This window comes from Lathyrus oleraceus, chromosome 5 (genome assembly GCF_024323335.1).
Source record: "Lathyrus oleraceus cultivar Zhongwan6 chromosome 5, CAAS_Psat_ZW6_1.0, whole genome shotgun sequence".
Lineage (NCBI taxonomy): Eukaryota > Viridiplantae > Streptophyta > Magnoliopsida > Fabales > Fabaceae > Lathyrus > Lathyrus oleraceus.
In genome coordinates this window covers 568,369,378-568,381,955 of record NC_066583.1, presented here as the reverse complement: position 1 = coordinate 568,381,955, position 12,578 = coordinate 568,369,378, and the positions used below count along the sequence as shown (strand labels likewise).

Here is a 12,578-nt window from a genome sequence, read left to right as displayed (position 1 = left end):
TTTTAAGTTTGTTGAAAATTTCTGAGTAGCATTTGTCTAAGGAAGACGTGCACCAAACCAAGTATATATCAATTTCTGTTGAATGAATAACAATAGTTTCGTAATGTGGTTGTTACGAGTAACCCTTCTTCGTTGACTTTCCTTCTTAAAATCGGTTAGTATATTAATTCGACTTCCTTCAACAGTCGAACACAATGAATTCTTTTTTTCATCAAATTTTTGTGTGCTTCAACGAATTGAGACCACATGGATTCAGACTCAAATATTTCAGGTAACACTGCTTCTACTCCACTATCAAAATCTATTCAGGTAACACTGCTTTAGATTTATGTGGCTGCTTAAAACTAGAGAATGTACCCTTAGGGAAGGTATCAGCTTCTGCTGATAAACTTACATCTTCAAGTTCACACTATATGAAATCTTTGATTTTTTTGGACCTAAGCTTTTGCAATCTAAGTATAGTCCCTGATGCTATTGGAGAGCTAAGGCATTTAGAAAGGCTAAATCTAGAAGGAAACAACTTTGTTTCATTACCATCTTCAATGGGGAGTCTTTACAGTCTAGCATATTTAAACTTGACACATTGCACCAAACTTCAATCATTGCCTGACCTCAAATTGTGTGCTACTTGTTCATCCGGGGGAAGTTATTTTAAAATGATATCCGGAACTCATAATCATAGGTCAGGATTATATATTTATAACTGCCCCCTCTTAAAGATTGGAGAAAAAAGTCAAGACTTGGCAGTTTCGTGGCTGCATAATTTAGCTCAGGTATACTGCATAATTTAGTTTGTGGCCGAATATATATATATATATATATATATATATATATATATATTCCTGATTCATCTGAGTTATTTTTTCCTATGGTATAACAGAGTCCTCATCATTTCCGGGGTGGCTTTGACATTATTGTTCCCGGGGAGAATATTCCTGACCGGTTTGATAGAAAATTTAAGGGACGTGCTAGAGTACGTGTACGAAATTATATGAGAATGTATAAAGATTGGATTGGATGCGTCTTTGGTGTGGTATTTGAGGGGCCAAAGTTTGGTTCTTCACATCATTCAGATTCCTGGGCGCAACACTGTTGTCTATATCTTTCTTTTGAAAATGAAGAAACAGAAGAAACCTTTGACATACCAATTCGGTTAGACCTGAACAGTGTTGCTCTCTCAAATGAAAAACATACCTGGCTAATTTATATCTCTAGGCCCCACTGCCATTTCGTGTCAACAGGAGCAACTATCACATTCAAAGCTCACAGAGATCTCAAGTTGTTAAACTCGGGAATACAAATGGTATGGAACAAGGATTTCTCTAGTACTACATTAGAGATGGGGACAAATATTTTCAATGGACCAAAGTTTGTTGGAAATAATTATGCATCTTTAAGTAGCAGGAGCCGCAGTAGGCCTGAAATCCAGCTTCCTTATGATTGGCGTGATGCCGATGAAGAGGAAAAGCCTGAGATTCAGCTTCGTCATAATTTGGGTGTTGCCGAAGAAGAGAAAAGGCCTAGAATTCAGCTTCCTTATAATTGGTATGTTACTGAGGAAGATGAAGACGAGAGAAGGGGAGTGAATGTTCATCTCTCAAGTAGCAGCCTTACAAGTTTCCAGAGTGGACGTAACTCATGATTTGTATTAAAAAAAAAACCCTCCATAATTTATTTGGTTTATTTCTGCTATTTCCTATACACATGAAAAAAGTAATAAAATATAGGCAAAATTGTTTGTGTTTTTTTTTCTCTTTCTAAATAAGATATGAGTTCAATACTACTAATCTACCCCGTGTTACATGACCAGAGCATTGACTCACTACCTAGTCTCGAAACCAAAACACGGAACTCTCCGACTAAATCCCGAGTAAGCTACCTTCCACTTACTTTAGCAATACTACTCTTGAGTATCTCAACGATGCCCATGTAAAGGCAAAATTCAAACAGAAGGGTAAGAATTCAAATCATTATGAAGAAGTATAATAAAGCACAATGGTTAAATCAACAATTAACGGAATTCATCACACCTTGTATAACCATGTAAATAATACTAACCAACATTTATTTCACATGTTTCAAACATCCATCACAACTCAAGGAGTATAATATTAAAATCCAAACTATATTCCCAATGATATACATAACTACAATTATCACATAATCACATATTTTTCCAAATTATGTATCCAAACATCACCAAGTTCAATTACCATATCTCATACACACATCACAATCACAACAATGCATACACTTAATTATCACATAACTCTAATGTGACTCAATACAAGACATGTGACTCTATGCATGTGGTACCGCAATGTGAACCCAACGTTTCACCGTTTTCCGATTCAATATCTAGAATACAAGCCACGCTTCCGATCCGAACAAGATCAAAGCCACTACGTCTATTTCCAATTAAGGATCAACGTCTGCTACGCCTATTTCCATTCAAGGATCAACGTCTATTACCATGTGAACCCACAGTTTCACCGCTTCCACCATGAAGCCGACCATGCCATGAATGAATGTACAAATACCAACACATATGCAATTAAGATCATCTCTACCATCTTAACATCCCACATATCACCATAATTCAACTCTATAAATTATCCACCAATGGTACATATACACATTCATAACAATATATCATTCACAAATATAGGCTAATTATCAAATACGCACACTTAACGTTCATTTCAAACTGAATACAGCCTTTAAAATCTCAAATTTTCATTTTTCAACAGTGTTAACCGGTTAACGCATTTAGGTAACCGGTTAACGCGTAACAGAATGCACTTCCTGGCAGATTTTCAACAGTGTTAACCGGTTAACGCTTTTGGTTAACCGGTTAACGCAAAACAGAATGCAACTCCTGCGTTAACACAAAACAGAATGCAGAATTTTCTGCGTTTTTCATCGTTGGAGGACTTTCGGACCTCCGATTTCGATTCCGTAAAAAGTCAAACGCTCAGAAAATTATAACTCATACAATACTCTAAGTGTATAAAGTTAATTTACAGTTTTAACACAATTAAATCACCACAAATCAAGAATACTCATCAAAACCTCACAATTTTAAAAACCATGAAATTTAGGGATTCCAACGTAACATATTTCTACCCATTGACCCAATCATACTAACTCATAATAATAAGGATTCTCCCCCCTTACCTCTTCAATTTTCTAGAAACCTTAGCTTCTCTCTTGTTCTTCTCCTCTTCTCCTTACTTTTCCTCTTTTCTTTCTCTGTTGTCGTCAAATGATCAAATGAATCCTATTTCTCACTTTCCTACCTCTTATATTCTAGTATTATATTTGGGCTTAAAGAATGATACCTCTAATTTAATTATTAGGCCCAATAAGACCTAATATTAAAATATCTCTAATTAGTTCAATTAAATTAAACTAACACAATATATTCACCAAGTTAATTAATATAATCAATTATTCAATTATATCTCATATCAACTAAATAATTAATTAACACACCAAATTAATTAATATAATCAATTATTATACTATCTAACGACCAATTAATCAATTAACACTCCAAATAAATAAAATAAAATAAAATAATAATAATATAAGAAATAATTACTAAAATTGGGTTGTTACACCCTTGTCTGGGCTACCAAACGACAGAGGCAGTACATGTTGACTCACACTACGTTGTTGATCTTCTTCGATCAAGTACATTTTCAAGAAACCTGCTCTGACCGGAAGTGTTGTCCGTTGGCAAATGGTTTTGACTGAATACGACATTCAATACGTCACACAAAAAGTCATCAAAGACAGTGTGTTGTATGACTATTTGGCACATCAACTAGTGGAAGATTACCAACCCATGAAATTTGATTTTCCTGATGAAGACATCTTGTTCATTAGAGAGTTTGATCTCCTTTACAGTGGCGCAAGGTGGACTTGTATGGTTAGTTCTCCAACGATAAAGTCAATTCAAAATTCAAGATGAATTTAATGAAAATAAAGACAAAAAATTATACATTTATCTTAATGTGTGAACTCTTTTTATATTTAGATCAAATAAAATAAAATTTAGACGGATTAGTCCTTTAACCTATCCATAACAATATCTTTAATTCCCACTTAAATATAATATCTTCTATAGACCAACATATTTAAAAAAAAGTCGTCTAAAACAAAAAGTAAACTTCCTTATTTCCCGACATCTCATGTCTAACCCTTTCCTACCATGATATATTAAGAATACGACAATATAGGTTAGTTTATATATCACAAGATACATTGACTCAATTTATTTATATAATTGATTAATTGTAATTAGGGATAAATTAATAAAATTATACTTTTGCACAAGACTAAGAAAATTAAATACTAAATTAATTATGGACGTGGAAGTTGAATGTTCGATGTTGAGAGTATATTAGCCAGCACTCCAAGCAAGTTACATCATATTTTAAGTTTGTTGAAAATTTCTGAGTAGCATTTGTCTAAGGAAGACGTGCACCAAACCAAGTATATATCAATTTCTGTTGAATGAATAACAATAGTTTCGTAATGTGGTTGTTACGAGTAACCCTTCTTCGTTGACTTTCCTTCTTACAATCTTCTAGTATATTAACTCGACTTCCTTCAACAGTCGAACACAATGAATTCACGAATTGAGACAACATGGATTCAAACTCAAATATTTCAGGTAACACTGCTTCTACTCCACTATCAAAATCTATTCATTTACACGTTATTTTTGTATACTTATATTCTTATTTTTGTTGTTGCATTTTCAATTCCTATCATAGATACGTCACTCTCGTGTACTTCCTTTCTCCAGCAACATTTTTCTGCCCTGTCGAATTGTTTGCCATTTTCCAATTTGAGGCAAGGAGCTGAACCTTCCCATTCTTCCTGGATAATACTCACAATCGAAGAGGTAGACATGACGTGTTTATCAGTTTTAGAGGTCCTGACACACGCAACAATTTTGTTGATCATCTTTATGATCATCTAACTAGAAAGGGTATTTCCGTCTTCAAGGATGATAAAAGGCTTGAGAAAGGAGAGTCCCTTTCCCCACAACTTGTACAAGCAATTAAAAATTCACGGATTTCTATTGTTGTATTCTCTGAAAGATATGTGGAATCCAAGTGGTGTTTGGAAGAGATGGCTACTATTGCAGAATGCTCTAAAGAATTCAATCAAAAAGTATTTCCGGTATTTTATGCCGTGGATCCATCTCATGTACGAAATCAGAATGGGGTTTACCGAAAAGCCTTTGTTTTACACAAGAAGAAATTCAAACGTGATCTGAATAAGGTTGTGAGGTGGACGAATGCTATGAACGTCTTAGCTAACTTTGTCGGTTGGGATGTCAGGAACAAGTAAGTAATTTTCCCTTTCTTGTTACTTGTTTTACATTTTCTACTGAGTTCAACGTGTTCAACAAATTATTTTACAAATTGCACCAATGTTATTTTTTTATTGAAGGAGGGTTTTGCCTATTGCTATAATATGTGATATTTCAACTCTATTTAATACCGAATTGTTTCTCCATGTTCACAGATTGTGAAAAAAAATTTATTCACTTTGCAACGGTAAAATACTGTGAATACAATGTTATGAATGCTCTATTCACTTTATTACAAAAATAAGGGTTACTCTCTCTATTTATAGATTTAGGTTAACTTGGACCTCAAGCCAAAGACCAAAACTATAAAAGTCCGAAATTATAAAAGTCTAAAATAGCTAACACTACTTAACACACTAGGTGGTTGGACACTTCCTTACTCTGTCGCGCAACCTGCTTTGACACAAGGAATTACAATTCAACACACCACCTAATTCATTGTGTCTAAGTTATCTACATTCATCATAGCTCTTAGTCTTCCGAACACTTCGACCTGCAATCCCTTCGTCATGATGTCTGCAATCTGATTCTCAGTTCTGCAATGTTCCACATTCATCTTCTCATCTTCTACCTGCTCTCGAAGATAATGAAACCTCATCTCGATGTGCATGCTTCGATCATGTGCTATCGGATTCTTCGCCAAATTGATAGCTGACATGTTATCGATCTTCATGGTAATTGCTCCATGATTCTTCGCTGTTATCTCTTCAATCAGATTCACCATCCATGTTGCTTGACATGCACAAAGAGAAGCAACTATGTATTTTGCTTCGTACGACGATAATGCCACTACTGACTACTTTCTCGAACTCCACGCAATTGGTGCACCACCTATCATTAACACATAACCAACTGTGGACTTTTGATCCTCATCATCACTACACCAACTTGAGTCGGTGTATCCCACTAATTTGCATTTTTTTCCTTCATCAGCTGGAGGAAACAAAATGTCATAGTCGAGAGTTCCTCTTAGATACCTTAGTATCCTCTTCACCGCTGCTAGATGTGATACCTTTAGCTTCTGCATGAACCTACTCATCATACCTACACTGTATGCTAAGTCAGACCTTGTGTGACAAAGGTATCGAAGTGACCCAATAAGTCTTCTTCTATATTGGGTTGGGTCAACATCATCTTCATCTGAATCTTTCGACAATTATAATCTTGGCTCAGCTGGAGTCGAAGTTGGGTTGCAATCTTGAATCTCAAATCTCTTGAGAATTTCGCCTGCATACCTTCTTTGATGCATCATCAAACCTCTACCACTCTTGTATAATTCGATGTCAAGGAAATATGAAATGTCACCCGAATCTGATATTTCGAATTCCTTGTTGAGATCACCTTTGAAGTTTTCGATCTCCTTCTTACAACTACCTATTATCAACAGGTCATCGACATAGAGGCATAGTATAAGCAATTCATTCTTACTTCTTCTTACATATACTCCATGTTCAGATTTGTACTTCACAAATTCCTTCTCCCTTAGAAGTCCATCTATCTTCTTGTTCCAAGCTCTTGGAGCTTATTTAAGTCCGTACAGGGCTTTATGCAGCCTGTGCATTTTTCTTTCTTCGCCTTGTTTCACAAACCCAGCTGGTTGTGCAACATAAACTTCTTCTTCTAAGGGGCAATTCAGGAATGCACATTTCACATCCATCTGACACATCTTCCAGTTGTTCATGTTTGCTAGACCAACAACCAACCTGATTGTTTTGATTCTAGCAACAGGTGCAAAAATTTCATCGAAGTCGATTCCTTCTTTCTGAAGAAATTCTTTCGCCACAAGTCTCGCCTTGTGTCGAGTCACTTCTCCTTTGGGATTCAACTTCACCTTGTATACCCACTTCACATCGATTGCCTTCTTATTTTGGGGCAATTCGACAAGTGACCAAGTGTTGTTGCTTTCACCAACTTCGAATCTTTCAATGCCTCAGCTGCATTGGCAGGTTCGACTTCTACGTAGAAAGCATAATGTACCAGCTCACCTTCTTCATCGACCACATCATCTGATGTAATCACACATTCTTGCAACCTTGCAGGCATGTGCCTTTTTGTTCTTTGAGATCTGCTTGTACTTGCTTCACCTCTGACTTCTTCCTATCGAACTTCTCTTTCGACTTCACTAGATGGTTCATCATAAAAGATTCTCACTGAATCTTTCTTGACATTCTCAGTCCAATCCCACTCCTTAAGCTCATCTATGATCACGTCCCTGTTGATCACTACTTGCTTATTCACTGGGTCGAACAACTTATATCCTCCAGTCGAATGATATCCTATCAGGATCATTTGATTGGACTTGTCATCATGTTTTCTTCTCAACTGATCTGGCACATGTCTATGTGTTATAGATCCAAACACCCTCAGATGACTCAAGATTGGCTTAACACCAGACCAACATTCTTCTGACGTGATTCCTTCTAGCTTCTTTGTCGGACATATGTTCAGGATATATGTCGCAGTCAACACGACTTCTCCCCACAATTCTTTGGGTAGATGCGTGCCTTTCAACATACTTCTAACCATATTCATGATGGTTCTATTCTTCCTTTCTGCGACTCCATTCTGCTGTGGAGTGTAGGGTGGCACCACCTCATGCACAATCCCTTCTTTCACACATAATGAATCGAAATATTTCGACATATATTCTCCACCACCACCAGTTCTCAAAATCTTGATCTTTCAACCATAGATTTAAACTTGGCAAATACCTCGATCACTTCACTTTTCTTCTGGATCAGGTAAGACCACAGTAATCGACTGAAATCGTCTATGAATGTAACAAACTATTTGTTACCTCCAATCGAATCCACCTAGAGAGGGCCACATACATCAGAGTATATGACTTCAGAAATTGCCTTCGACCTGCTTTCTGCATCCTTACTAAAGTTGTTCTTATGTTGTTTCGCCTGCACGCATTCTTCACACACTTCGTTTGGAATGTCGATTTCTGGTAATCCTGTGTTGGTGTAAGCCCTAGAGGCCAATACTTTTGGTACTTGTATCGAATTATTTATTAATAATAAAAGGCTTTTTCTTTATTATGGTTGATTAATAAAGTCCTTGGAATAGATAGTCCGTTTAATGTATTAAGTGTGACTTAATCATGAGAACACATTAAACATAAGGACACTATTCTTAAAGTATCCGTAGTCGAGCTTTAGTGTGAAGTGGGATAACATTAAAGCATTAAGACTATTATGTTTGTAGACGGATGATCACATCTCATGGATCATGGATAAAGAGTTATCAAGTCTTAAACATAGGTATGAATATTAGGAGTAATATTTATACCGGATTGACCCGCTATGAGAATACTATATAGAAAGTTATGCAAAGTGTCATAAGTTATTCTCATGGTGATAATAGTGTATACCACTCTTCGACCTGAAACCACTATGGATCCTAGATGTAGAGTCGAGTGCTTTATTGCTGATCCAACGTTGTCCGTAACTGGATAACCATAAAGACAGTTGATGGGTACTCCACGAAGCATGCTGAGGTACATGAGTGACCTAGATGGAATTTGTCCATCCTGCATAACAGGATAAATGTCTATGAGCCCAATATTGAACTGGACAAGGATGACACGGTCTATGCCTTGTGTTCAATATAGACATAAGGGCAAAAGGGTAATTATACACGTAAGTATTATCACAGAAGGTTTTGTCAGATCACATGACATTTTCGTGTCTTGGGTAGCAGTGATGTGTTGCTAGATACCGCTCACTGTTTATTATGTTAAATGCGTGATTTAATGTAATTGCCAACGTCACGAAAACCTACAGGGTCACACACAAAGAACGGATTGATGAGAGATAGAGTAACTAAGGAATACCATAAGGTACAATGTCCTTAAGTGAATTATAGAACATCGTAAGGTACGGTGTACTTGAGTAGAATACGAAATATGGTAAGGTACCATGGGCTTAAGTGATTTTGGGCATATTATAAGATATGGGCCAAAATACACTTAAGTGGGCTTTTTAGCTTGAAGCCCACACAAGTGGTTATATAAATAGAACCCTCGTGCAGAAGCATTGATTGTGGTTGCATTATTTTTGTTTTCTCTCTCTCTCTCTCTCTCTCTCTCTCTCTCTCTCTCACTCAAAGCCTTCATTCATACCAGCTAGCACTGAGATTGAAGGAATCCGTTCGTGTGGATTGAGTAGAGACGTTGTCATCGTTCAACGTTCGTGATCGCTCCGTAGATCTGCATCAAAGGTTTTGATCGTCATAAGAGATCTGCACCAAAGGTTTCAACCGTCACAAGAGGTAAATATTCTATCACTGATCATGACCATTCGTAAGGATCTCTAAAGGAGAAAATTTTAATTTCCGTTGCGTTTTGAACCGTAATTCTCCTTCATCCTACAACCATATTTATTCTCTTCAAATATTTGATGTCTTTGAAATTGAGATGGCCAAGTCTATAATGTCATATCCATTCATCTCTGTTGGCTGCTATTGCAAGGCACTTATGCTCCATCACATTAAGCTCAATCTTGAAGGTTCTATTCTGAGACATTGGAGCCTTCAAGATCAACCTTCCATTTGAGTTGAGAACTCTCATCATCTTGTCTTCGATAGACACCTTGTAGTTCTTTTCGACTAACTGCCCTATGTTGAGCAAATTACTCTTCATGCCTGATATGTACAACACATTTGAAATTACTGACCTCTTGCCATCTTTCCTCATAATTAGAACATCACCAACACCTTCGGCTGCTAGAGTGTTGTCATTTGCAAATTTCACCATGTTCTTCATTGAGGGCTTTATGTTGACAAACCAATCTTTTCTTCCAGACATGTGTGATGAGCATCATGAGTCCAAGTACCATTGGTCCTTGAATCTCTCTTCATGTCTTGTTGTAACCATCAACAACGTCTCTTCTTCTTCATGTTTCGCCAGCTTTGCATAAGTTTCTTGATTCTTCTGCTTTTTTGGACAATCACTAGAATAGTGACCATACTTCTGACAATTGTAACACTGAATGTGACTCTTGTCTGGCTTTTGACCACCACCTTTTCCTCTACCTACAACACCACCTCTTTGGTTGCCCTGGTTCCAGGATTTTCTCTGATTCGACCAATTTCCTTCTTTCTGATTTTGATCAGTCAAATTGTTGTAACCTTCTCTGCCTTTGTTGCCATTCCAGCTACCTTTTCATTTTCTTTCTTTTGTTGATTGAGCCTGCAAAGCCATATCACTCTTCAACTTTCCTGCAGCTCTTTCAGCCATTCTTTGTTCATGAGATTCAAGCGTCCCTTGAAGCTCTTCCTTTGTCAATTTTGACAAATCTTTCGACTCTTCTATGTCTACTACCACATGGTCGAACTTTGGAGCCAACGACCTCAAGATCTTTCCAACAACAGATCTTGATGTCAACACTTCTTCACATACCTTGATTTGATTCACCAATTTCGTAACCTTGGTGAAGAAATCAGTTATGCTTTCATTATCTTCCACCTGAATCAATTCACCAGTTGCTGGAAAATGCCTGTTTGGATGATTCGTTGGCATGGTAATTTTCTTCCCACGAATCGATTAACCGGAACTCTTGATACCGGATGTTGGAAATCCCCTAAAACCTATGGAGAATTTCAATCAATCTCGATGAACAAGATTGTTATTACCCATACAATAGCAATGAAAAGAGAAGAACAATGGAGAAAGAAAGAGTGTAAAGAACGATGAAGGAGAAGAAGAATTAAAATTCTGCAGGGTTTGTCTCTGTCCTCAAACTGTGGAAAGCTTCTTATTCACTTTGCAACTGCAAAATATTGTGAATACAATGTTATGAATGCTCTATTCACTTTATTACAAAAATAAAGGTTACTCCCTCTATTTATAGATTTAGGTTAACTTGGACCTCGAGTCAAAGCCCAAAACTATAAAAGTCCAAAATTATAAAAGTCCAAAATAGTTAACACTACTTAACACACTAGGTGGTTCGACACTTCCTTGCTCTGTCGAGCAACCTGTTTCGACACAAGAAATTACAATTCAACAATTTGTGGTATTACATAATCTTCATCTTTCACCTCAAGTTAGGAATATTGTGTGTGTTATTAAAATTGTTTTTCATATACATTGTCTTGCTTCTTCTCAAGGGAAACCACATGCTTATGAGAATTGTCGTAGGTCTCCAATCTCCTATTTAATTTCTCTCTACATTCTTTAAGTCAAATTATATCATCTAAAAAAACATGCATTTCAGAGCTTCCTCGTGAATGTGTTTTTTTAAGTGTGTCCAAAATTCTACTCAAACCCCTGATATTATAAATTATAATCTTCATCAGAATCAACAACACCACACACACTAACCACAAAACCACTCACCTAAACACCAACCTGTTCCTAAATCCCTCCGCTTTACTTTCAATTTAACCATCAACAATTAATTGCAGATGATTAGCCACTTCACTCCATTTACCCTTAAAAGTTAAATTAATTTTGCCACCAAAAACGGCCACATCATTCGAAAAACCACCAACCTCCCTATTTTGAGTCATCCAATTTTTTCAATCACCCATTTTAGAATTGACAATAATGTTAGATAATTAATTTGTAAATTAAATAGATCGAGGCTAGAATCGTGAACGAATCATTTTTCTTATAGTATTTCAAGCACTCTCAAATTCTCTTAGAGTTTCTACGTATGAATGCCAATGATAATTCAACCTATACTCGAGTTTGCACAAGACTGGTGAGAATTCTAATGTAGGAAAGATGAAATCCAGAGTTTTGTGTGAAGAATATAAACTTTTATAATATCTTATTATGAATCCTGAATGCTCAATTTATAGGCCAAACTGGTGTTATTTCATAAGATTGTGATCCTTGATTAAACACACACTTTCGACAATACTTTTGCTAAATATTGCATTTTTCGCCTATAACAACATTTTTCAAACATTGCACTATTTCTCATACAACAATTTTCAAAGGCGGTAATTTTTTACATTCTGCAACACTTCATAAAGTGTTATCTATTTCTCAATTCAAAATACAAACTGGTTACTGCAACACTTCACAAGTGTTGCCTATTTCTGAATTAAAAATTAACCTTCACTTGCATAATTTCTTATTATTTTGGAACACACTCAAGATTATTAATTGTTAATAATTTAAAACAACCCCCCACTTGTTCTAATAACGACAAGATCAATTCTAAAAAAAAGAGAA

At 36.2% G+C, this 12,578-nt stretch overlaps 1 protein-coding gene and 1 pseudogene across 1 annotated transcript; both read left to right on the top strand.

Moving 5' to 3' along the window:
• The first annotated feature begins 364 nt into the window (after positions 1-364).
• On the top strand, positions 365-1,745 carry LOC127086523 (uncharacterized). The gene is made up of 2 exons (XM_051027300.1): positions 365-773; positions 881-1,745. Exons 1-2 carry the CDS (start codon positions 414-416, stop codon positions 1,640-1,642), a joined length of 1,122 nt encoding a protein of 373 aa, XP_050883257.1. The 5' UTR covers positions 365-413; the 3' UTR covers positions 1,643-1,745.
• A 2,911-nt stretch (positions 1,746-4,656) lies between these two features.
• Positions 4,657-12,578, top strand: part of LOC127082110 (TMV resistance protein N-like) — a 49,529-nt pseudogene continuing 41,607 nt past the window's right edge.